Source organism: Odocoileus virginianus, unplaced genomic scaffold, assembly GCF_023699985.2.
Source record: "Odocoileus virginianus isolate 20LAN1187 ecotype Illinois unplaced genomic scaffold, Ovbor_1.2 Unplaced_Scaffold_6, whole genome shotgun sequence".
Taxonomy (NCBI): Eukaryota; Metazoa; Chordata; class Mammalia; order Artiodactyla; family Cervidae; genus Odocoileus; species Odocoileus virginianus.
In genome coordinates, this window is record NW_027224268.1 from 2,583,737 (window position 1) to 2,610,770 (window position 27,034).

A 27,034-nucleotide genomic window follows, 5' to 3' on the forward strand; every position below is an offset into this window, starting at 1 on the left:
CTTTACTTGAATATATATCTATATATCTATCTATAAGTAATATATAACATAGATGTGGTAACAATTAAATTGAATAGCAGGGCTTGATGAAAAACAGTATTGCATGGCCTTGCTCCAAGTTGTTGTTCAGTTGCTCAGTCATGTCCGGCTCTTTGCGACCCCACAGACTGCAGCACACCAGCCTGCCCTGTCCTTCACTGTCTCCCAGAGTTTGCTCAAACTCATGTCTATTGAGTCGATGATGCCATCCAACCATCTCGTCCTGTGTCATCTTGCTTTCATCATCTCTCATCATCTTGCTCCAAGAGACAATCTCTATTAATTCTTTCTTGCTTGAGTTGCCAGAAAGATGCTTCCACAATCTAGACACAGGGAGGTGAGACAGCTTGGATATTGGTGTGGGCACTTGGGGCTGTCACCATGAGGGGGAGGGGGCACTATTGGCATTGAGTGGGTCCAGGATGGGCCTTGGACAATGAAGACATGTCCCCATTTCTTGATTGATTTGCTAATGTCCTCTGGACATTTCTGTAGATTAAAAATCTGCTTCTAATTATCAGTAACTAAAAAATAAGTCCATGTGACATATAAACACAAGATATTTGGGGGTGGTTTTAAGAAACATAGATTTTTTTCAAGACTACAATTGCCATGTCAGTTGAGAGGAAAATGTGCTTTGTCTTGTTTAAAACCTTACCAACTTGTTCACCTTTTTGGAACATCAGGGCACTGATGGCAGGACTGCCCTTGGCATTTGAAGGACCAACACACTACATCTCAGTAGGGTTAGCGTCTTAGCTGTCCCAGTCATGGCGATTCTGCAGCTCAGCTGCCCATCAGATGACTTTGTTGCATCTTCCGGTGCCTGAATATTTACACACTGAGAAAATACAATTCATTTTAAATTACTTCTTTATATTGCAGTTGAGGTGTTATATTGATATTTTGTTTCATTTGGATTTCATTCGTAGAGTGCCAAAGGGACAGTATAAATGTTTGTTTATAAGTGACATCAGATCTGATGGGCTTGGAAACAAGTGGCTCTGATCTTGATAATATGTTTAATTCTCTCTTTCTTGATTTATCAACTTTTGACAATATCTGCTGATTCCTTGACATGAATGATGAGCCTCTACGTTACTTACGTCATCCGCCCTCACAAATCTCTATTTGTTTTTTCATCAAAGTTTGACTGTATCTTCTGATTCCTGCTTGAGCAGCTGAGGACATCAGTAGTGCTGCTTTTTCATTCATATTCTCCCATGTCCCCCTGTGTATCAGCTGTTTTCATTGGCATAGTCAAACATTGTCAAAGTTTACTAATATTTTCATTTAGTTCTGCAAACAGAACTCAGTCTTTTTTCTTTTTTTTTTGCTTTGTCATAAGGTGACTATAAAAATCGAAAACCAATTCATGGGCTTTCCATTAGTTTGAGAAATCAGTCGGCATGCAGGATCTTAGTTCCCCGATCAGGGATTGAACCCGTGCCCCCTGCAGTGGAAGCATGGAGTCCTAACCACTGGACTGCCAGGGAAGTCCCAAAAAAGCAGTCATCTTTCTGAGTGACAGGATAAAAGGTTATACAGGCTAGAAATTATGCCTGATGTGCTGAGAAAGTAACTAGAGAAGCAAGAAGCTGAGAGGAGATTTTAAGAATCAAACATAAAGCAGGATTCTTGCCTATTAAGACTTTTGCTAGAGAGATAAGCCTCGTGAGTAATTATGGAACAGTAAGCAATGATATGCACACATGTGGTTAAATGCCCCCCAAAAGATCAGGGCTGACAAAATGTGTCCTTATAGTTTATAATTAGTTGTACTCCTAGATGAGGCAATGAAGGTCAGTAAGATCTCAAATTGTATAAAATCCATTGGAAATACTATTTCATTAATGGTCTAAAATTAAATTATTAGGAGAGTATCTCTACTGTGGAATAAGGTACAACTATATACTCCTCCCCACCCCACGCCCACTATGAAAGTAATCTTGCTCTTTGTAGAAATCTGGGAAAACACAAAAGGGTATTAAAAAAACAACAACTAAAAACTATTAATCCTTAGAGAAAAACCCTGTCAATATTTTGGTGTACATTCAGTTCAGTTCAGTTCAGTCACTCAGTCGTGTCCGACTCTTTGTGACCCCATGAATCACAGCACGCCAGGCCTCCCTGTCCATCACCAACTCCCAGAGTCCACCCAAATTCATGTCCATTGAGTCAGTGATGCCATCCAACCATCCCATCCTCTATCGTCCCCTTCTCCTCCTGCCCTCAATCTTTGCCAGCATCAAGGTCTTTTCAAATGAGTCAGTTCTTCGCATCAGGTGGCCAAAGTATTGGAGTTTCAGCTTCAGCATCAGTCCTTCCTATGAATATTCAGGACTAATATATTGATATATTAGTAAGGGTAAAGCCACTGCTAAAACTAATAAGCCCCCCCAACACAATGTTCAGCAGTTTCTTTCTGGTTCACATCAAAGTCAGTTCCAGGCTGTCAGTATGTTGGGTAGGAGTGAGCCTCTGCTCCACAGAGTCATTCAGTCACCCAGGCTGGCAGGGGCAATTCCATCTTCAAGATGTGGTTTCATAAGGCATGCTGGGTGTCAATGTCACATTCCAGCTGAGAGGAGGGGAAAGCGCCAAGAAGCACATGATGTGCTGGAGAATCTGTCCGGGATGCCTGGAAGTGGTGGATGTCACTTCTGACCTCATTGGCTAGAACTCAACATGTAGTCCCACCTAACTGCTAAGAAGTCTGGGAAATGTGGTTCAGCTGTGTGGCCAGGTAGCCGAGAGATGTTTGGTGAATAACAGTCTCTACCATAGTGTATTTTCTCTCAGCCTTTCTTTCCCAGTACATATATATGTGTATGACTAGGATTATATTGTACATTTAGCTTTTTATTCTGCTTTAAAAATAACAAGTCTCTGAGCACTTTCCCACCTAATTCTTTGCAAACATGGCTGTGTGTTATCCGGTCATATAGAGCAGGGTTTCTCAACCTCAGCACTAATTTTTTGGAAATCTGTATTGGAGTACAGTTGATTTACAATGTGTTAGTTTCATGGTGTATAGCACAGTGATTCAGTTATACACACATCCACTCTTTTTTAGATTCTTTTCCCATATAGGTCATTACAGAATATTGAGTAGAGTTCCCTGTGTTGTACAGTAGGTTCTTATTAGTTATCTATTTTGTACATGGTATTGTGGATATGTCACTATGTTTTGACATTTGGGGCTGGATCTTTCTTTCAAGTGGTGAGGCCTGTCCTGAGCACTGTAGGATGTTAGCAGCCTCCCTGGCCTCCATCCACTAGATACCAGTAGCACTCCCTCCCCAGCTACGACAACTAAAACTGTCTGCACATGTTGCCAGATGTCTCTTGGGGGACAAAGTCATCCACAGCTGAGAACCACGGTGCTAGATCAACAGTAATTTATGCAACCACGTCCCTTTTATCAAACAGTTGTTGCTTCCTTTATTGTTTTTATTGTTTGATGTGCTGTTACATCTTGCTCTGTGTTAACTATCTTTTTACATTAATTTTGACTGAAACAGTCATGAGTTACTTAGGAGAGAGAGTCCCAGCAGCAGATTATTAGGCCAGAGGCTATGAATAGTTTTAACTCTTTTGATACATCCTGCCAAATATCTTTCCAGAAAGGATCTACCAGTTTACTCTTCCACTGGCAACACAGTCTTGCTTTATTTTTAAAGGTTTTAGTTATATGAGAAAAATGGTTTATTATTTTAAAAGAGCATTTCTTAGACTAATAGTCAAATGTGCATATTAGCTATCTTGTACACCCTGTCAGTAGCAGCCTTGCTAATTTCCCAGCTGCTGTTTTGTTTTTCTTAAGGGTTTTAGGGACAATTGCTTGTTGAAATCAGTCCATGACATTTCCAAAGTGAGTAAAAGTTTCTATTAAAATGTGGTTTTCCTTTGACATTGTGTACACAATGGCTATAACTTGGTTTTTAATCACAGCATCCCATTGTGACTGGCTCCAATATTTGGACAGCTGTTATTTCTTTTCTTTGGTTAAAAAAAAAATCCAAGACTTCTAGGGAATGACAGAAAGTGAACCAAAGGGTTTACTTTCATCTCAGTGCATACAGCCTTAGAGTTCTTGCTTCCAGAGTGGCTGAATGAGGTCATATCTTGCCAAAATACTATTTCAGACTGTGTGCCCAAGTCCCGTTCTGTTGTGTTCCTTGTCTCCTAGGAGCCTCCCAAGATGTAGGAACCAACCAAGCCAAATGCTCTTCCCTAAATCAGGTCTTAAACCAACTGCTTGTTGCCCTTATCCCTTTGCAGGGGATCCCAGTTATTGTCAACTGCAGTTGGATTCCTGCATGCACGTGCTTTCAGGACTGGTTGAAATGGATTACATTCCTGTAACAGAACAAAAAGTTAAACCTATGAGCTCCCTGCCGTTTTATTACTGCATGAAGATTGGTTAGGCATGACTGTTCCCATGGGACTGTGAAAATGAGCCAGTGATCTGCCTAGCACAAATCTCTGTCCTTTTGGGCAAAATATTATTAGGCTTTCTAGAGCTTTGCCTTGATAAAATCTTTCCTAATCCAATAAATTCAATAGATGAAATGTTTGTTTCCTCCACTCTTTCTCAGTCAGTCCTAAAGCCTCTTTCTTCAGGCTTAAATGTCCCTTAAGTGGACTATCTACTGTTACTGTTTATGTAACCCTCTGTTCAAGTAACACGATGTATTTTCAAAACAATGAAAAAACACAACATAAACTATCAGGGGGGAAGGTTAGGCTCAGAAATATCTCACAAAACATTAGCCAGGGGAAAACTGCGGGGATCTCAGAGCTTTGCTAATACCTTTGGAGACAGGAGAATTCTTCTCTAAGGAGACAGAAGGAATTTAAGATCTGGACACTGTTAAACCATTAATTCCCTTACAAGCTCAAGCAGGAGGCCTGAGCACCAGGAGAGGCCGTGTCTGGGGAGGGTGGGCAAAGCCTTCTGGAGCTTTCCAGGGTGGGCTTCCAGGGATCGGGCGGTTTATGGACACCCCCAAATCGGTCACCACTCATGGGAGAGTGCCGTCTGTGCCCTTGTAGGTCATTTGTTATCCACAAGTCAGTCAGTGTGGCAACCTTGGCCGCACATTGGAACCAGATGGGGAGATTTTGAGGCGTGGAGGCCTCGGTCCCATCCGCTGAGGCCCAGAAGAAATCGAGTTTCAAAAGCTCGCCAGGTGATTCTACTGTGCAATCAGGGTGGAGACCCACGGGACGAACTAGCTCCCGCCGCCCCGACGTGAGCCAAAGGTTCCAGGACTCTGGGCTGGGGCGAGGCCGCCAAACACCGGGGCGCTCCTCGAGCAGCCTCTCGGGCCTCAGTTTCTTTATCTGCACAATGGGTGACGGCCAGGACTGCCAAGGCCCCTCCAGCTGGAAGAGTTCTCTTCTGGGACGCGGATCTGCGCCTCCGAGATCCTCTAAGCCCGCTCCCCTCGGCCCCCATCCCCCGCCCCCGCTGGCTTTTCCGGTTTCCTCGCCCCTCGGAGCTCGCCCGGGGGGTCCCAGAGGACGCTGCGCGCTTCGCCGCCACCCCGGCGCGCGCGCTGCCCGGCTGGGGCCCCGGCTGCGGGCGCACAAAGCCCCCGGCGCTGACGTCAGGGCCCCCTCTCCGCGCGGCCGGCCCCCAGTGCAGGCGGAGCCGCGCCGCGCTCCCACCCCGGCCGGGAGTGATCACCAGCCGCCAGCCCCGCAGCCCAACGCCGCCCGCCCGCCCGCGCACGTGCCCGCCGGACCTGCAAACTTGTGCCGCCGGCTGTGTCCGTCCCCCGGGAGCCCGAGCGCCAGCAGCCCGCACCTCCCGCCCGTCTCCAGCCATGGGTAAGACGACGCGCTGGCCGCTCGCCCCGGCCACAGCCTCGCGCCCCCGCCCCCGCTCAGGTGGGGCCTCCTGGGGGCACCTCCCTGACCCGGGCCGGTTTGGGGGAGGCTGGAGGTGGGAGGGGCGCGGCGCAGGTGTCCCGAACGCCCAGGTGCGCGTCCCCGCCCCATCCCGGGGGCGTCCCCACTCCGGCTGCGCCCCCCACCCCGGGCGTGCGACTCGCCGGAGGGGACGGGCGGGACCCCCGGAGGGGAGCACGAGGGGGCGGACGGAGCGTCCCGGTCTGCGGGCTCCTGCTGTAATTTTCAGGGGGTGGGAGACAGTAGCTTCTGGTCCTTTCCCCGGGACGCTTTCCAGTCGCCCGAGCTCCCGGCTCCGAGTCTGATCGGGTCCCACCCTGCCGGGGTCTTGTTCGCCTTAAGCCCACCTGAAATCAACGCCCAGTTCCCCAAGCCTGGGGTCTCCGTGAGCTTTTTTGGGAACCGTGAGCCTTGAAACCAGGAAGGTGGAAGGGGAGAGGGACAGGACGGGACGGAGGGCGAGGCTCTTTGTCCCCCGTTTCCACTATCAGAAGGCGAACCTGGGGCGCAGGTGGAGCCGATGTGCCCCGCGGGGTCCGAGGCAGTTGGAGAATCGACTAGTCGGGGTGAAAAAAAAGCCGAGCTCTGGAGATTACAAAATCTCCCACCTGGCCCGGGGCGGAGAGCAGGAAGCTGTAGGATTGTGTCTCACCTCCTGACACCTCCGAAATCCTGCAATATGTTTTACACGGGGACGCTGTATCTCTCGGAAAACTCGTTTAAGAGTGCGGTGGAAATCAACCTCGTTCCGCTGCACCCCCGAAAAATGTGCCTGGGAAAGGGTTTCCCCTGCCTGCTCTGTTATCCTTCTCTCCTGGCAGACAGGCTCCAGCCGCAAAAGCCACAAAGACTGTCACAGGAGCCCCTCGGAATCCGCATTCCAATAAGGGAGTCAGTGTGTTTAACCCTTGCGGCCCCTGGGGAGAGCTTGGGCATTCCCTACCGGGCCCTAGCCCTGGCCCCCAACCCCGTCCTGCAGTCCCCTTGCTGTTGATGGTGTGGGTGATAATTTTGTACCGAGCAAACGTTTGGTGAGGCTTTGTAAGGAGGGCACATGATTTTGCGTTTAAAAGGAAGCTCAAAGAATTTTAGAGTTAAACCTTTTTTTTTTCTTTTTTGGTTTGTTTTATAAATTTACTAGGTGATCAAAATCTGAAAGGAAATATGGTCCATGAATCCACCAGGACAATTTCTTGCCAAAAAGTTAGGGGTGAGCTAGGATAAGATCCTTCTACAAAAGGGCAGAATTGCATGACTTGTATCTCACGTTCCTACTTGTTCAGTTGCTCAGTCGTGTACAACTCTCTGTGACCCCATGGACTGCAGCACGCCAGGCTTCCCTGTCCCTTTCACCATCTCCCAGAGTTTGCTCAAACTCACGTTCACTGAGTCGGTGATGCCATCCACCCATCTCATCCTCTGTCGTCCCCTTCTCCTCCTGCCCTCAATGTTTCCCAACATCAAAAGTTCCTACTAGTCATGTCCTGTGACTATCAATATTTCAGCATTGCTTGGCTCAAAGACGTTGAAGTTGCACAAAAGTGTTGGCTTGAGGAAGGCATTAACAATAATTTTCCTGAAATAAAGTTATTTCTGGTGTTTTTTTTTTTTTTTTTTTTTTTTTTTTGACTCTAGGCATTCGGATTTGTTCCGGTTAGAAATTGAGCCTCGAATTACCACCTGGGGACCTTCTTGGGAATGGCTTTCACAATGCCCAGGGCCTAATTGGGGGCGGGCTTTACTTTTAGGTAGGTGTGGAAGTTCCCTGAGATTCTCATGAAGCAAATGCCCAAACCAGAGGCCTGTTCTCAAGGAAGTACTTTGTGTCGTGGACAATTGTTGCTTCTACCCTTCAATTGCCAATTTATGTTAATTTGTGCATACCTCACTGGTTCTGGCAGTTTCCTTGGTTTTAGTTTTTAGCTTTTACATTAAAAAAGAAAAAAAAAGTCCCCCTCAGGCCAGAAAGGAAACATACTGATTTCCTTTAGTAGATTCTTAGTAAATACACCACAGGGCCGTGAGCTGGTTTTATTTTTCCAGATGTATTTAATTACTGAACGTACCCCAATGAATGTTTTAATTGAAGTGATTTAATGCTGGGAAAACTCTGACCATTTGTCCATTGGCTGGAACTTTGATTCTCATATAAGTCACTTCCTTAATGTGGTATCAGTTCATTTACTGGTAAACTGGGTAAGATTTGTGGAAATAAAAGTTCCTCTGCACTCAAATTTTAAGGTATTCAAAATTCTTTATGTTGACAAAGAAAATAATAAGCAATGTGCGTACAGCTTTATCTTTCAATGCATCTTAAAAGAAAGTATGCTTTTCGAAAATTGTTGAGCCAATTGACTTGTTAATGGCTTTGTTGATAGCATTCACATACCATGTAATTCACACATTTAAGTGCACAAAATCAGTGAGTTTTAGTATATTCAAAGTTGTACAACCACCACCACTAGCTAACATTTTCATCACCCCCAAAAGAAACCCTGTACCCATTAGAAGTACCTCCCCATGCTCCTAGCAAACAAGGATCTACTTTCTGTCTCTATAGATTTGCCTATTCTGGACATTTCATATAAATGCATTGAGCCAATTGATGTTTGACGTATGTTTGACTATTCAGTACCTTGGATTCTTTTGCACAATGGGAAGATGTCATGATGTACTGTTTGTATGTAGTATACCACCTAAATGAGTCAGTTGAAATTATTTCACTGGCTGAAGAGTTCCACACTTGGCCATTGTGTAACTCTGGTTTTCTCAGATAGGAACTCAGGTTGCCTAACAGAATTTTGAACCTGTTACTTTCTTTACAGACCCTAAGACATAGCAACTAAGTGGATTCCCCGCAATAATCTCTTATGAGGCTTTTGTGGACTATCCACCCAGAGTGAATATGGATCATGTAGCCTCCCAGGTGGTGCTAGTGATAAAGAATCTGCCTGTGATGCAGGAGACGCGGGCTCGATCCCTGCATCGGGAAGATCCCTGGGAGGAGAAAATGGCAATTCACTCCAGTATTCTTGCCTGGAGAATCTCATGGACAGAGGAGCCTGGTGGGTTGCAAAGAGTCAGACACAACTGAAGTGACTTAGCATGCACACATCCGAGGAAAAGTGCCAGTTTTGTTTCGTTCAGTTCAGTGTCGTGTCCGACTCTTTGCGACCCCATGAACCGCAGCATGCCAGGCCTCCCTGTCCGTCACCAACTCCCGGCGTCCGCCCAAACCCATGTCCATTGAGTCGGTGATGCCAGTGATGCCATTGTTTCATTAGTTGCCTGTAATTTTAAATGAAAGTTATATGTGAAATGATCAGATATAGCAAAACAGCGAAGTAGTTGTTTGGATCTGTTTTTGTGGTAAGGAAGTTTTTATGAGGATTATGAATTTAAACACAATCATTTCACTAAACAGCATTAAGAACACGGGTTGAGAGCTGTTCTTTAATGTGCATGCAAGTCATCTGGTGATCTTGTTCAAAATGTTGATTCTGATTCTCTGGGTCTGGGTGGGGTCTGAGTTTCTGTGTTTCTAGCAAGCTCTTGGTGGTACTGGAGCTGATAGTCCCCAGGGCCAGCAAATAAAAGGCAGAGCAAGTCTGAGGCCGGGGTGCCTGCCTCAGGAATTCCACGAACTTGCCATGTGAGCTTGGGTAAATAATTTTCATTTCTTAAGTTCAGTTTACTATACAGTAAAAGGATTTGATAAAATCATTTCTTTGGGCCCTTACAGATCTAAAAGGATGTACTTTCTTGTTTTCCTATTTTTAAAACTTTTTGTTTTATATTGGAGTATAGCCAATTAATAATATTGTGATAGTTTCAGGTGGATAGCAAAGGGACTCAGTCATACATATACATGTATCCATTCTCCCTGAAACTGCCCTCTCAAAGGATGTAAGTTAGAAAAAAGAAATGAGGGTCACGTTAGGCTTGACAGACGTGACAGAACAGCTTCCTAATTGTTTAAACACCATGTGTTTCCTTGAAGCCAGCATCACAGGCATCATTAGTCGCTGCATTGAATGCTGGGATCTTGACATGCCCGCCAACAGGATGCCCAGCCATCCGCTAAGGACACTAGTGGAGGAAGCCGTAGTGTTCACCCACTTGAAGGTCTCCAGCTTAACTTCTCCTGCCCTCTTGTCTTTAGAGCTGGCCTCGCCAGAGAGTCTTTCTTGATTCTATGTGCAGGGCTCAGGCCACCTTCAGAGGCCAGAGTCAGCAGGAAGCATGCATGCTAAGGACCCACACATATAACGTTTGCTTCTGGCAGTTTGCTCAGGAATTCAGATGCAGCTGGAGACCCTGCAGATCAACTGGGCAGGAAATATTCCCAGGATGGTTCGCTTCCCTCTGTCTGAGTCTAAAGACCTAGGAACAGCCCACCCCCTGGTCTGGAAGAGAGTGCCCTTCAAGTCTTGGGGAAATTTTGCATAAAACTCTAGTCCAATAGCACAGAGTGCTGTTTGTGACAAACAGGAAGTAATTAATTATTGAGTAACTTTTTGCTCTAGCAAAACCTCTAGCCCAAACCACTTGACCCTTCCAAGGGGTTCTTAGAGGACATTCTTATTGGCTGCATCCGGGGTCAAGTAGTTGATGGTTTATTGAAAATGCCAAAGGGGTGAATCACTGTCAGTAACCATAGATGTATCTTACACATTTTGTTTAAACATGAACTCACCAGTATTTTGTTGTAAAGTCAAGGTCTTTGAGTGTGAACCCTGATTGAAATTCCTTGAAGACTTTCTTGTATATAAAAACACAGCCAGACTTCAATGGCTTTTGATTTCCAGTTTGATCCTTTTAAAGTAGAGTGAGAACCAATCTGTGTGCAGATTCCTTGTAGATCAACAATCCCACTCCTCTTAAACCTTAAAAATTTTCTAGCCCCTGCTTACTCTGGCAACTGTTTTTACAAGTGACTCATCTCTTAAGGCTTTTCAAAGCCAATCAACTTGGTTTTCAAAGAAATAAAAACTATTTTTGGAACTTATTAGCTTGTGTAACACCTAATTAAATGTCATAATTCTAGTAACAAGTACAGCTGGCATAAACAGACTTGAGAATATAACAGACTCTTCTGAGGTACACAATTCAACTGGTGGGAGAAGCAGTATATACATAGATGTATTGGAGAATAGCCTAGAAACCAAGTTCTGTGGGCAATGCCCAGTATTATTTACAAAAAGAGAATATTGGGTAATTGGGTGGATCCACTAGGTGAACATTGGTAAGAGGGCTCCTACTGTATCCTTAAGCCAATATTATCCATTTAACCTTTTAACATGATTTTTCTGGTTCCTATTATCTGGCTTATTAGTGTTTATATCTTTTCTGTTCAAATGTCAAATTTTTCAAGAACAAAGATTGCTTTACTCATTGTTTTATCCCAATGTTCATTCAAATAATTGACATAGGTACTCCACAAATATTTGTTAAAAGGATAAGGGTTTTATCATATAAAATCGATTTTATTAAGATCTGCTGCATTTTAGATTTCAAGGCATATAAAATTGTATATGACAAACTGATAAACTAGAACAAATTAACTAGGGCAAATGACACTAATTATTATTCTTTAATAATATTAATACATTGAGCACAGATTTGCCCAGAACAACAGAACTTCAGAGCTTGAAGTCACTTTAGAAGTAAATTGATAGCTGTAGGCATATACAGACACAAAAACAATTTAAAGAACAGTGTGAATTTTATTTCATTACTTTTGTTTTTGCCCTTAGCCTTTTCTTTTGATGTTATATTTTCCTCTCTGGTGAAAAGTACTTCCTTCTTGTCAGATTTTTGAAGTGCACAAAATTTTTGGAGTGAAACAGTTTGTTTCAGTGTAATTCATTATTGCCCTAAGGATTAAAAGGTAGCAATGGTCTTGAGCTTCCACTCTCCACTTGTGTAACTGGGTTAAACGAATACCTACTGCAGTGCCATGCAACAGGCACTTGCCCGTCTCTAAGTGTTTGAGTTCCGGTTACATGGCCATCACTGTGAAGGCTTTCAGGGAATATAAGACAGCTGCTCACTCGACAAGCATTCACAGAGTCCTGTTCAGATGAGCCAGGTACTGTGCTAAATCTTGAAGCAAAAATAAGTAAGACCAGTGCTGTCCTCAGATCACCACAGTTATTTCAGAGATGCAGATAAATAGTTATAATAGAAGTGCAAGGTCCTGTCCAATAATTTCCTCTGTCTCAGGGAGAAAAAAGGGTGGAGTGATATTTCTTAGGGGGACTTCCTGGGGAGACAGTTTTCCTTGATCTGAGTCTTGAAGGATGAGCAGGATGACAGGAATCAGTGGTGGCAGGGGGCAGGGACATCTTGTACCTAAAGTATACCTAAAGTGTACGTAAAGTAACCTGCTTTAAGTGATTACACATGGACACACATAGCTGAATCTTGCAAGAATATTTTTAATCTTGTCTATTGTCTCCTCCCTTTCAAAAGATAAAGAGGAGAAGGAAGTAAGTGTGAGCCTTTTGGGGGAAGGAAAGGATCTCTTTGGTGTGACTCCACAGGGGTTAGGCATCCAAATAAAACCCAGTTCTTGTCTATTTATACATTTGATTATTTTGAAAGTGTCATTATTTCTTCCTTACATATTTGTAAGAATTCACCAGTGAAGCTATCTGGGTCTTGAGTTCTCTTTGTGGAAATGTTTAAAATTATGAATTATATTTCTTTAACAGAGAGAGTACTATTCAGATTTCCTGTTTCTCTTTGTTTCAGGTTTGATAAGCTGTATTTTTCAAGGACTTTTTCATCTTATCTAAGTTATTGACTTTATTGACATAAAGTTGTTCATAATATTTTTGTTTTATCTATCTAATCCTGTTATCTATGAGATCTGTAGTGAACTTCCCCCATTCATTCCTAGTAATGTAGGTAATCTAAGTATATCTGTTTATTTTTCTCGATCAATCTTGGGCATTTATTTTAAAATTTATTTTAGTAGGTTGATGCTTACATCTGATAACTACATCTGATAGATGAGCTGATCACTTAATTAAAAAGGAGTACATTTTCTAGTCATCAGAAAATAGAATTTTAATGTCTAGAGGTAGAAGTTGCTTCCCTGAGGGCTCAGACGGTAAAGAATCTGCCTGCAAATGAGGAAGGATCAAACCTGGGTTGGAAAGATCCTTGAGAGGAGGGCATGGCAACCCACTCCAGTATTCTTGCCTGGAGAATGCCATGGACAGAGGAGCCTGGTGGGCTACAGTCTATTTTATCATGAAGAGTCAGACACAGCTGAGCAGCTCAGCATAGCACAGAAGTTGCTTACTTGGTTAGAAACAGAATCTGCCAAAGGAAAAAGTATTAAACCTGATCTTTTGAATTTTACTCTTAATGGCTCTATAACTCGGGTATTTGAACTTGGTTTTCCAAGATCTGTTGTAAATGATCTTGCATTAGAGTTGTTGCTTAGTATCTGCTTGTGTATTCATTTTCTGTAGGACTGTTGAATTCTGCTTTCCTCTTCAGAGCAACTGGAGACAGACACTGAAACAAAAGAAGTCTTTCCTTCCCTTTCAAGTGTACTTTTAGATCAGGGTTTCTCAAGCTCAGCACTTTTTGACATTTGGGGCTGGATGATTCTTTGTTGTGTGGAGACCGTTCTGTGCACTGTGGGTTGTTTAGCAGCAACCCTGGCCTCTACATGCCAGTAACACTACTCTACTTGTGACAACCACAAATTGCCAAGTAAGAACTATTGGGAGACAAAATAATCCCATAGTGAGAACCACTGCTTCTGAGTAAGAGGGATTGAAAGCCTTTTGTGTTTCCCAGTATTATAAAATCTGAATAATGACATGATTGGAGACTTGGTTGAGCACACCTACAGGATTGTAAAATCTCTGGTTAAAACTGTTATCCTTCCAAAAGGGATAATTGACTTTTCTAGCTAAAGAAAGTTTTAAACCTTTTCTCAGCGTCATTGGAGAACCTGGAGATATAGTGGGGAGCCTTGCATACCACGTAATTCATTCTTCGTTTCGAGTAAAGTGGTACCTAAACCATCTCAACAGTGAGAGCAAACCCCGAGTGTCTGGCTTTCCTTGGTAAATTGTTCTGATGTTCAGGATGCTTTCTCTCTGAAAGACTGAATCTATATGAAGTTCATTCTGCTTACCAAAGTTGTTTTCATCGTCCTTTGTTCTCTTCATTAAGTAGAGAGACCTCAAGGATCTAGTCCCATTTCTTAACATCCTTAATTACCTTGATGGCCTTTCCAAATTTAGAATTCATCTCCTTAGCTGTAATCAAATATACCCAGATTAAGCCTTAAAGGCAGCCTCCTGCACACTCTGTTTCATCCTTAGGGTCCATAGTAATGACTTCATTACATTTTCCCTGTGGGTTTGAGAAATGCAGAAGTCGTAAGAGAGGGGACTGATTCTCCCTTCCTGCTCACAGAGATCCTTTTTGAACAGCCATTGATCTCCCTGCCCATTCCCCATCCTTCATTTCTTCCCTCCGATGGAGAGCTTAAATTGGTGTTCTCCAAGAGATCTGAGCACACTTGCAAAATAGTTCTAGTATAAAAAGAGCAGGAACCTTGGAAGCGAAAGGCAGAAGGAGCCTGTAAAATCTGTCATTTTGTGTGTGTATCAGGTCACCCTTTCAGGTTTAGGACTGCAGTGTTTCACGACTCATTGAAAAGATTGTTTAAATGGAGGATTTTCAAATGGCAGCTTCAATTCAGGCATCTGTTTCTTCACACAAGGAGCAAAGAATGGAGATGTAATTAACAAAGAAACTCACACCTTTAGGATGACCTTATTTGATGCAGCCCTCTATTTTATATTTTCCTTTTAGTTTTCTCCTGTGGCATATTCTGACAATAATCATGATTAAGTAAAGCAGAATTCAAAACATTAAAGAGATGAATTTTTATTCCACGAATTACTGTCATGTTGCAAAGCCACTGTCCTGGATTACCAAAAACTGTTTTGAACTCTATTATATAATGATAGTTTGTCACAGATATTTTTAGATGTTTTGCGAGAGGCAAAAATATTATACAATCACTTTAAAATTTGATATTGAAGTATAACATACATGTAAAAAGTGGGCAGATATTAAGCATACAGCTCGATAAATTTTTGCAAACTTAACCAATATATAGATTAAGAAGCAGAATATTAACCAGCCGCTCAGATATCCCCTGCAAGCTCCCATTTAGGCAGCCCTGACCAAGGGTAATCATTCCTAATTTCTGCCAACATAGTTTGGCCAGTTTGTGCACTTTATATAAATGGAATCATAGAGGATGAACTCTTAGGTCTGGAAGCTTTTGATCAGCATGAATAACATTATGTTAAAACTCAGTAATATTTTCTGTCTGGAAATAGACCTGCTTCTAAATCATTATGGTTAAAAGCATTTATTAAATGCCTTCATGTGTAGAGCTATGCTAAGGAGTGTATCAGCCACTGGTTCCTACCCTCTGTTTTAAGTAGAAAACATTGACAGAGCAGGTGTGCGAAGGACTTTGAAAATCATTGGTGGGAGATGAACTGGGTACATGAAAAACATGCATACAGTGGAAGGGATTATAAAGATAAGGTACCCTCACTATCCACCTTGGAAATGGAAAAATATGTCAGGAGGATTTGAGAATAAAGAGGAAGTTGTTGATGTTGTGTATTCAGGATACAATCAGAATGTTTTCTGGCTTCAGGGTATAAGGATGTAACAGATGTTAAGACCTCCTCCCAATTAGTTGCCTGAAGAAGATAGAATTTTAGGAATTGTTTCAATTAACAGTAGTTAGTGAACTGATGGCCAAATGGGTGTTCCAAGCAATGTGCAGATTTAGAAAAAAGATTGAAGGCCTGCGATGATTTCCGGTTATCTTCCTGAAAATTTTTAGATGTAAAATGGTTTTTGCCAAATTAACTTTTCTTCTTGCGGTGTTGGGACTTAGACAGTAAGCTGCCTTCGTTCCTTCAATGAGGTATTTTGTCATCTTGCTGACTGAAGTGATGGTATAGTTGTTACCAAACCAAACTTGGATCCCTTTGCTTGCATGCAGTAAAGCCAATCTATTGACACCAAGTTGTGGTGAAGGAAAAGTGCGGCATTTATTGCTGGCGACAAGCAAGGAATCTGGGTCACTGGTGCTCACAAGACCCAAAGTCCCCGATGGCTTTCAGCAAGGCATTTTTAGAGGCCAGGCCAGGGTGGGGGGGGCATGCCACAGTGTATGATCAGCTTGTGCTCAGTTCTCAGATTTAGTTGACGGTGAGGTAACAGGGCGGTGTCACAGGAGTTAATATTATCAGTCCTTAGGGTCCAAGAGGAGCCTGTAAGACAGCTTAGGAAATGTGCATCAGATACTGTTATCTAGGTACTTCAGAGAGGAGCTAAAGCAGAGAATATGGGGAAGGGGTCTGTCCAGTTAATGCCCCACGGGGTCCTCCTGGGTTTCATAGTCTGCAGAATGAATGCTTTGTCATCACATGGAGCTGCCTTTCAATTGTATAATGTCACCACTGTCCCCCAAGTCATGGTATCAATTTATACTGTCACCAGGAGCATCGGAACATTCTTGTTTCTCCAAATCTTCTCCAGCATTTGGTGTTCTCACTGTTTTAAATTTTCTTCAAGAATCTCATAGGTATGAAGTATTTCGTTGTTGTTTTATATTGAATTTCCCTAGAGAGGTTGAAACTTTGGGGTAGGTTATTGGCCATTTGGGTTTTCTCTTTCGTGTATATACTTATTTTGTTCTATTGATTTGTAGCAATTCTTTATACATTCTGGATACTAACCCTTAATTAAATGTATTGTCAATATCATCTTCCTTTTTGCGGCTTATCTTTTAACTTTGAGCACATCTTGTGTTGTGCTGAACATTTTTTATTATAATAAAGCCCTAATTATCAGTCTTTTCTTTTATTCTTCTGTGATTTGTGCCATTTATTTTAGCCTTGTTCTAAAATTGTTCCTATCTCCAAGGTTATGCAGATGTTCTTCAATATTCTCGTTTAAAATATCCTTTTCAAGGACCTAATGAAAAGCACAGGGAACTATAATATACTCAGTATTTTATAATAACCTGTAAGGGAAGAGAATCTGAAAAAGAGTACATACACACACACGTAACTGAATCACTGAAACTAACATAACTTGTAAATCAACTACACTTCAATTTAAAAAACAATTGTGTTTCATAAAAAGAAAGTATGGTTTTCAGTTTTCAGTCTTTATTAGGATTTTAGTTTTTTTAGTATAGTATGAGGTAGAAGTCTATATTTTACATTTCCTATACAGAAACCACTACATTCTTAATATTCTTCCTTTCCCCACTGATTTTTATATACTCTCATGCATTATATTTCTCTGCTGTACCTGTGCATACATCTCTGGCCTCGGATCGGTTCTGTCGGTCTATCTTGCTATCCGTCTGCTAAGACTGCACTGTCATAATTAGTATGTTTAAAGTAAGCCGGGATATCTCCTAGAAGTGTTCTCCTCTTATTGTTCTTTCAAAATATCTGAGATGTACACTTCACTTTTTGCTGTTTTTGCAATCAGCCTTTGATGTTCCACCAACGTCCCTGTTAGGATTTTTAGTGGGATTACAGTAAATTTATAGAATAATTTCCACCACAGTCACTGTGTTCACTGTATTGCACCTTCCATTTATATCCATGGTGGTGTATGTTTTCACACAATCAGATCTTCTCTTTCATTCCCCAATACTGTTTTTGCACACCTTTAAAAAATCTAGTGAAGGTCCCTCAATAGCGTGAGGAAGTAAATCCATCGGGGTCAAAACTAAATCCATGGATGTCATGGTTTCCTTCCACAGACCTGTGACGAATTGAAGCTGAATGTACAAAAAGTTCAGATTAATATACAGGCTGTAGGGAAAGCCGATTTTGAGTTACCACCTACCAGCCTGGTCATAAGAAGTGAAGTGGGGTTAACCGACCCTAGATATATTCTAATAAAATAAGAAAATATAACCCTCAGTATGTTAAAAATGTGGATTTCTTTGAAAAGAAAAATATGGCCATATTTGCTCCATCACAGGGACCAAGTTTACATTCAGGATGCAAACTCTCTGTTGAAAGAGAAAGAAAGGAAGCCAGTCTTCCAGCCGGAGTGCACAGCCATGCAACCAAGGTAAGTCTAGAGCAGTAGAAGCCTGCCTCTTGTGTGGGAGTGTTACTTCCATGTTTGGCTGTGTCACTCATAAAAATGACCTTTTCTTGGTTGATTCAACTTTACCTGGTTTCCCAAAGTGGTTTAATGGAAAACTTTACCTGGGATGTCTTTATATACTGCTCACCCCGCTGATAGGAGGCCAGTGTCCGACTGGAGTGTGAGCTGGATTTATTCTGGAAAGCGGTTTATTCAGCTGTCAAATGAGATTACATGTGTGGCTGTTACCCATCACTTCACAGAAATATTCTTAGTCCTCCACATGGCCTCGGACTTTATTTATTTGATGGCAACAGAAATCACACATGTAACATCTCCTAGAACACATCTTTGCAAATGCAATTTTTAATAGAGCACGACTATCCCCTTACTGTTGATGATGGTGATGCTGCTGCTGGCTAGAACGGAACTGGACTGCTGGACAATTTCCACACACGCCTGCTGTCCTGGGACACCATCCCTCACCCCCCAACATACGGACTTCCATATATTTAGATTTGAATAACCCGGAAAGGCCCATCATCAGGATCCGTTCTTAAAATTCACTTTTTTTTGTTACATGTCTTTGTCTTGGAGTGGTTGCTCATTGTAGAAACTCACTTAAAATGGAAGTCTAATAGAAAACATACTTGTGCTTATGAAAAGGGAAATGGGGTGAGGAAAGGATAAATTAGGAGTTTGGGATACTAATTATCACATATAAAGTAAATAAACAGCAAGCCCTACTGTATGGCACACAGAACTATATTTGGTATCCTGTAAGAAACCATAATGGAAAAGAATATTATAAAAAAGAATATGTATATATGTATATAGTTGAATCACCTTGCTGTACAGAAGAAATTAGCACAACATTGGAAGTCAACTATACTCCAAACAATTATTTAAGAACTGAAGTCTAAGTTTAGATATGAAAGTTAAGTTCCTTTTACGTCTTATCATCTTATTTTTGCCCTTGAAGATTTGAGCAAAAATGGTGGTATTTCTGCTTTGTGATTCAATTTCTGTGTTCCTCAGCCTCACACAACGATGAGTGAGATATCATTTAAAAGAAAACTGACCAAAATAGCTATGTCACAGCGTGGGTTGTGGACTGGAAACTTCCCCTTGGTTGGAGGTTTAAGAGGTGGGACCAGCCACCTGGGCAGGCTCTTGGCCCACGTGCTCATTGGTGATATTGGCAAAGTCAGGTGCTTCTTTTTTTCAGGACTCATGAGAAACGGTGGCCTCACAATTCTATCAGAAGTGACCACGAGTTCTTTTTTGTTTGAAGGAGAGTTTGTCGATCCGCTGATTTTCCACTCGAATTGATTTGTACCCCCCAGGGGACGGTTGGCAATGTCTGGAGACATTTTTGGTTGTTAGCTGGGGTGAGGGGGAAGGTGCTACTGGTCTCCAGTGGGTAGAGGGCAGGGCTGCTGCTAAATGTCCTGTGAACCCAGAGCCCACCCTTCCCCAGACAGTCTTATGGTTCTCACCTCGAGAGTGCCAAAGGTAGGAAACACTACTTAGACTAAACTTTGTGTGTGGGTGTTAATTTCTGCTGTGCAGCAAAGTGGTTCAGTTATGCAAAATATGTACGTTCTTGTTTTCTTTTATGGTTTATCACCCGATATTGAATATAGTTCCCTGCGCTATACAGTAGAACTGTTGTTTAGCCATCCTATATATATGTAATAGTTTGCTTCTCATCCCAAACTCCCAGTCCTTCTCTCTCCCATCCGCCTCACCCTCTTGGCAACCACAGTCTGTTTTCTATGTCTGTGATTCTGTTTTGTGGTTAAGTACATTTGTGCCTGGTTTTAGATTCCACCTATCTTATGGTATTTGTCTTTCTCTTTCTGACTGACTTCACTTAGTATGATAATCTCTAGTTGCATCCATCTTAGTGTCAGTGGCATTATTTCATTCTCTTTTCTGGCTGAGTAGTAGTCTAGTGTGTATATGCACCACATCTTCTTTATCCATTTATCTGTTGATGGACATTTAGGTTGTTTCCATGTCTTGACTATTGTGAATAGTGCTGTTGTGAACATAGGGGTGCACATATCTTTTTGAATTATAGTTTTGTCCAGATATATGCCCAAGAATGGGATTGCTGGATCATGTGGTAGTTCCATTTTTTTTTTTTTTTGAGGAACCTCCATACTGTTCTCCATAGTGGCTGTTATCAATTTATATTCCCACCAACAGTGTAGGAGGGTTCCCTTTTCTCCACATGCTCTCCAGCATTTATTATTTGTAGACTTTGTGATGATGGCCATTCTGACTAGTGTGAGGTGATACCTCATTGTAGTTTTGATTTGCTTTCTCTAGTAGCTAGTGATGTTGGGCATCTTTGCATGTGCCTTTCGGCCATCTGTATATCTTCTTTGGAGAAATGTCTCTAGGTCTTCTGCCCGTTTTTCGATTGGGTTCTTTGTTTTGTTGTTACTGAGTTGTAGACTTAACTTTTGAACTTATGAAAGGCAGCCTTTGCCGTTCTTTAAAACACAGAACCTGTGGTGAGGTTTAGAATTTGGCCTGAAATAGAGCAAGGGATTCTAGACACCAGATAAAGGGATACAGGTGTAGAAGAAGCTGCTGAGTTAAGAAGGTGCATTTCTGAAGGGGAGCCTTCAGGACAAGCCTCTCTCTGATGCTGGCAAACTTAGTACTGGTTGTCACTAGTTACTGGTGCTGATCTGAATCTACTTGTTGAATCCAGTTGCAATCCATTGAACTCTTACCTTGCACAAGACCTTCTTTATGATAAGAAAGAATCAAGCTATGATAGTGTGTATGATCAAAACCTGAATCATAATCAGCTTCAGAAAATTCTTCTTGCCTGAGAAGTTTCATTTATTATTTCAGCCTCTATCTAGGAAAGTCGCCAATAGTGCTGTAACAAAAGAAGAGAGCACAGAATATTGTAGTGAAGCAATTATTTTTTCATTCACCATTTAGTTTCAAGCAATAGGTTTAACCTTTTTATTTTCTCCTAAGAGCTGCTAATGAATAGTACAGTAGGTGGGTTAAGTATCCTATTTTCTCCATTTTTTCCCCAACCTTGGTGAAGATACTAAGTTGAGGCACGTAAAACAGACAGTATTTCACCATTTATGGGCGTACAATATGGTATTTTCGTATAGTTCAGTCTAGTCCAGTATAGTTGCCCAGCCAGCTACAAAGAAGGTAGTGGCCTAAATATTCCTTCCCTAGGGCCTTTTCCAGCCTGAAATTGCCATGAGAAAAAAGAAATGCCCATTCATTTTTACCTCTGAAGCTTTGCAGATGTAACTAAAACCTCATTCTGATGTGTCTTCAATGGACTCTGACTTTTAAGTGTCTCATCCCTAAACCTGGGGTTTCCCTCATAGATATTTAAAAACCAAAGAATGCTGCCCTTCAGCAGCTTTTCTGGCAAAGCAAAGAATCGTCCCCCAGTTTATCTACTGTGTAAACGTGGATTTGGGTGTTGTATTCTCTTTAGGTATGTGATACACCTGTCTGGGTAATTGTTAAGCAGGATTTGTAGGAAGCTCTTAGGGTTGGTCTTTTTTTTTTTTTTTTTCGCTTGAATTTAGTGAATGCTTCTCGGTGGTTTAATTTTGGTGCAGAAAATTAATGATAGCTGATATTTGTAGGAATGTTTGTCCTCCATATTTTTAGTTGAAATTAATAAAAGTGTGGCCATTTCCAGGTAAGTGTCAAGGTTTTACATCCATATGGCTGAGTTATTCCTAAACGTATTTATATCTCTATATTACTGTGAATTTGCAATCTGTGCACCTTTGACATCTTTGTGAGAAAAATCCAATATAATTTCACAGGTTGTTGGGAAGTCTTATTCTCCTGTAATTTTACCCTGCTTAGCATTCCTGAACATCGTTGTTGTTCAGTTGCTAAGTTATGTCTGACTCTTTGACAACCCCATGGACTGTAGCACGCCAGGCTTCCCTGTCCTTCACCATCTCCCGGAGCTTGCTCAAACTCATGTCCATTGAGTGATGCCATCCAACCATCTCATCCTCTGTCGCTCCTTATGTGAAATAAATATAAAATTGCTCTTTGAGGATGAAATGAAGACTGGGGAAACCCCTATCTTAGTTTCCTAGCATTAAGAATTTATCCTGATATGAAATAGCAAGTCATCAGAGCCCTGTTTATTTTAGCACTTACCCTGATGCTTGGAAGCAGGTGTTTTATCCTGAAAATATTATCCAACAAAAACCCTAGAGCCACATATTGGCCCAATCAAAAAACTCTTCTCCTTCTAGTTGTTCTCCATTGGCAACCATGGATCCACCCCTGCCTTCAGCCCATTTGCCTGATCCCTCTTTGTATTGTCCACCATACTAGTGTACTGTTGTCATTTGAAATCTGTGTGATAAAAGGTCTGGCTTCTCTCAACCCTTCCCCAGTTGAGGAAAGTTTGGAGGGCTTCTCCAAAGAAGTAAATCAAAGGTGTTGAGAAGTTAAGAGAGGACGTGACCATGAAGGCCCCACTGTAATTCATGTGCCTGGGTAACTAGGAGATGTCTATGCCTCCATCCCCAGGAAGAAGTGTGTTTGTAATGTTACAGAGAAGGGCTACCGTTTGGTCATTGTCACAGTCAGCTGCCACCTGGCCTGGGAAGAAAGGACAGGCTCTGAACATCCATGGTAGTTCTTCGCTGTGATGTGGCTGTTTTTGTTGATCTCATCAGAGGCATCCTGGGAGACTTGGCTTCTTTGACCAGCCAGCTTCCCAGTTTTCACTGTGCTCTTTCATCGCCCAAATGTGACTGTAAATGCAAGAGCTATGGTGGTGAGTCAGAGGGCCCTTGACCTTGAGGAGGAGCCTGCATTCTGGTGGGAGAGATGTACCTGTGAGCAGAGAAATTATGATAAGATGAAAATAAAACAATAGTGTGCTCAAAACAGCATTTTCTTCTGATGATGTGTGTGTGTGCTCTTCGTGCCTACCACATATATTACCAGCTAGGGGACAAGTCTCTGTTCTTTCGCCAAGTAGCTGGCTATTGTAATTACAATATGAACAAACGCTAGAGTTCATTATATTTGAATGTTGTGGCTTTTGCAGGTGGACATCGGGCCGAAACACACTCAGTTGAGGAGACTCAGACCTTCGTCAAAGGGCATTTTGTGAATGTATCAAATCCTCATTGATAGTTTAATGTAATTAGGAGTAAAATAGAGATGGTTGGTCAGAAAACTGATCAAAACCACGGGTTGCATCACAAAATAAACCATCAGTGATGTCAGTAACTATAGTGGCATAATGAGACATCATCATTTCATGATGTTTCTTTCTTTAGAAGCCCAGCGACACCATCACAGGAACTGAACGCTAATTAAGGTGCTGTTTGAATGCCTGACGAATTCTAATCTCTTAGTCTTGAATGCGTCATTTAATTATTTCTATAATTTTATTACCTATGAAAACTTATCTTGAGGTAAAGGAGACAGGGTCTGTGTTATCGTTGCCATGGTGACTTTGTACTTAAAATGGCAGGCTGTGCTTACTTGGTTTAAAAATATCTACTGTGTGATTGCTGTAAAAATCTCCGCAAGTAATTTGCTCATGGCCACACTCCTGTTTCACTGGCATTTCAGCGAATGACTTGATCACAGAAGTTGCTGTGAGAAATGCCAGAGGTTATTACTCTCAAGCACTAAAAATATTTTCAATTTCCACCACTAAAAATTTTGAATATTGCAAAATAGCTTCTATGTGTCCTTTTCATGTTTCCCTGAGTGAAACAACCTTAACTGATCGTGTCAAGGGACCAGAGGGACTCAGGGGTGAATTGTACTTGGGCAAGATACAGGGTGTCTACACTCAGCCACCATTGTTGAGGCCATGTGCCCACTTCCCGCTCATGGCTCTAAGACACTAGATTGGGACAGTCCAGCTGATTGCTGTCTCCCCTCTGCTGTCGTAGAGGTCCCATGAGAGCCAGTTGGCTGCCTGATTTTATTTGTTTTTTGAAGATGGAAACCCCTTAAAACACACATACACATAAATGAATAAACAAATACATGTTCTTTGTAAACTAGCTTAAACAGCACAGAAATCTGCATTGTATTGCAGGCGATAGCCTGGAGTGGGTGCCCAGGAACGTCGTGGCTCCTTTGTGGAGTGGGCTTTGTGACAGCTGTTGACCACTCAGAGTCTTTGTACTTGACTGTTCTGCAAATGTTTTGCTTCCAGAACATGGATAAGTGGGAAGTAACAGTGGATATAGATGCATCCATGCCGAAGTTGCATTCTGTATCCACATGGGGCATATAAACATGTCATTGTTCTTTTTATTGTTTTTTTTTCTTTTTGTAAATATCCACTCCCAAGCCTTGGATGCAGTGTGGGAAAGAGTACTGCTTCACTTGTGAGCATCTCTTTCATCCATTCCTGCCTGTCCCAGAACTCTCTTTGGCAGAGTGTGTTTGTCTTTCTGTATTAGCATCTTTTTCTTCCCCTCTGATGGCAGCTCAGATCAGTGCCCTTGGTCACTGAGAAAATAAAATGATAGTTCAGAGCCTTGTGAGGCAAGTCTAGAGATGTGACTGAGCGACTAAGCACACATGTATAATGAATATATATGTTAAATATACATGTATGTGACAGACACGCATGTGTATGTATGTTGTGTATAACATACATGTCTATTATATGCATATATCGATACATGTGTGGCACGTGTACATACACGTGTGCTGTGTGTGCTTAGTCGCTCGGTCATGTCCAACTCTGCAACCCGTGGACTGTAGCCCACCAGGCTCCTCTGTCCATGGGATTCTCCAGGCAAGAATACTGGACTGGGTTGCCATGCCCTCCTCCAGGGGATCTTCCCAACCCAGGGATCCAACCTGTGTGCATACATATGTGATACATATACAAAACCTGTACTGACTATGTGTGGGCAGTGCTCTAAGTGCTTTATGTGCATCAACCAGTGTAATTCTCTCCATGTCACAGATATGACCATTGAGGTCACAGAGCCAGGAAGTGGCAAGGCCAGTGTTGAACCCACGCAGCTCTGGCTTCGTCTTTGCGTTCCTCACCTCTTGATGGAGGTGGTACAGTCGGTATCATTTAACCGTATGGCTAACTTGATTTGTCGGGCGTTGGTGCTTATAACCACAGGGAGGTTTGAACTGGTGGCGGAGGTGGAGGGATGTGGGGAATGCTCTTTCTTCTGCTTGTTTTCTTGTGCCAGCACAGGAAAGGGAGAGGGAAACCTGAGGCTCATTTGTTTTAACTGTCTCAGCGGTGGCACACTTCTGAAGGTGGATTAGATTTTGGGGAAGTGGTCACAGCTGACTGGGCCAGATCCAACGAGTAAGGGGAGTGGGCAACTTGAGGACTGCCACTTAGGGACCCAGTAAAATAATGGAAATTATTTATCCCCTCTGGAGATCCTTCAGCACCATTAGGGGCCAGGTGACTTGGAAGAACCATTCTTTTTATGTACACTTGTGTAGTTATTTTTTAATTGTAGTATAGATGATGTACAGTATTATATAAGTTACAGATGTATAATATACTGATTCACAATTTTTGGTCATACTCCATTTATAGTTACTATAAAATATTGGCTGTTGTGTCCTTATAGCTTATTTTAAACATAATAGGCTGTATCTCTTAATCCCCCTCCACTATATTGCCCCTCCCTGCTTTCTTCTCCCAACTGGTAACCAGGAGTTTGTTCTCTACATCTGTGAGCCTGTTTCCTTTTTGTTATAGTCACTAGTTTGTTCTGTTCTTTAGATTCTATATATAAGTGATCACACAGTATTTGTCCTTCTCTGACTTATTTAGCATAATAGCCTCCAAGTCCATCCATGTTGTTGTAAGTGGCAAAATTTGACCCTTTTTTTATGGCTGAGTAATATTGCATTTTATATATGTATGTACATAAACATACCACATCTTTATTCATTCATCTATTGATGGACACTTAGGTTGCTTCCATATCTTGGCAATTGTAAATAATGCTGGTTTTTTTTTATATATATATCAAAAAAGTGGAATTGCCGGGTCATATGGAAGTTCTCTAATTTTATATTTTTGAGAAACTTTTCCCCACATACTCACCAAATTTATTTGTGTTCTTTCTGACAGGTGTGAGGTGATACCTCTTTGTGATTTTGATTTTGATTTGCCTTTCCCTGATACTTGGTGACATTGAGCATCTTTGTCTTTTCATGTGCCTGTTGGCCCTCTGCATGTCCTCTTTGGAGAAATGTCTATTCAGGTCTTCTGTCCATTTTTCAATCAGGTAGTTTGTTTTTTTAATGTTAAGTTGTATGAGCTGTTTATATGTTTTGGAATATTAACCCTGTATTGGTCATATCAGTTGTAAATATTTTCTCCCATTCAATAGGTTGCCCCTTTATTGGTCAATGATTTCCTTTGCTGTGCAAAAGCTTTCAAGTTTGCTTGGGTCCTATTTGTTTGTTTTTGCTTTTATTTCCTTTATTTTAGGAGACAGAACCAAAAAAATAGTTAAGATTTATGTCAAAGAGTGTTCTGCCTATGTTTTCCTCTGGGAGTTTTATGGTTTCTAGTCTTACATTTAGGTCTTTAATCTATTTTGAGTTTATTTTTGTATATGGTGTTAGAGAATGTTTTAATTTCATTTTTATGTGTAGCTATTCAGTTTTCCCAGCACCACTTACTGAAGAGACTGTCTTTTCTCCATTGTATATTCTTTCTTCCTTTGTCATAGATTAATTGACCATAAGTGCAAGGGTTTATTTCTGGGCTCTCTAATAATTATTTCTTAAGAGAACAAAACATAGATAATTTCATTACTTTGTCATCATACTAATTAGCTGGGATATATATTTACAATAATAGACCCTCCCCAAAATGTTAATAATAACT

At 41.8% G+C, this 27,034-nt stretch overlaps 1 protein-coding gene across 1 annotated transcript in view; it reads left to right on the top strand.

Moving 5' to 3' along the window:
• Positions 1-5,308: 5,308 nt before the first annotated feature.
• GPM6B (glycoprotein M6B) overlaps positions 5,309-27,034 on the top strand; it is a 154,833-nt gene continuing 133,107 nt past the window's right edge. The window contains exon 1 of the mRNA XM_020894943.2: positions 5,309-5,877. Coding sequence (XP_020750602.1) covers positions 5,874-5,877 — 4 coding nt within the window. The 5' untranslated portion in view covers positions 5,309-5,873. The remainder of the gene's footprint in view (positions 5,878-27,034) is intronic.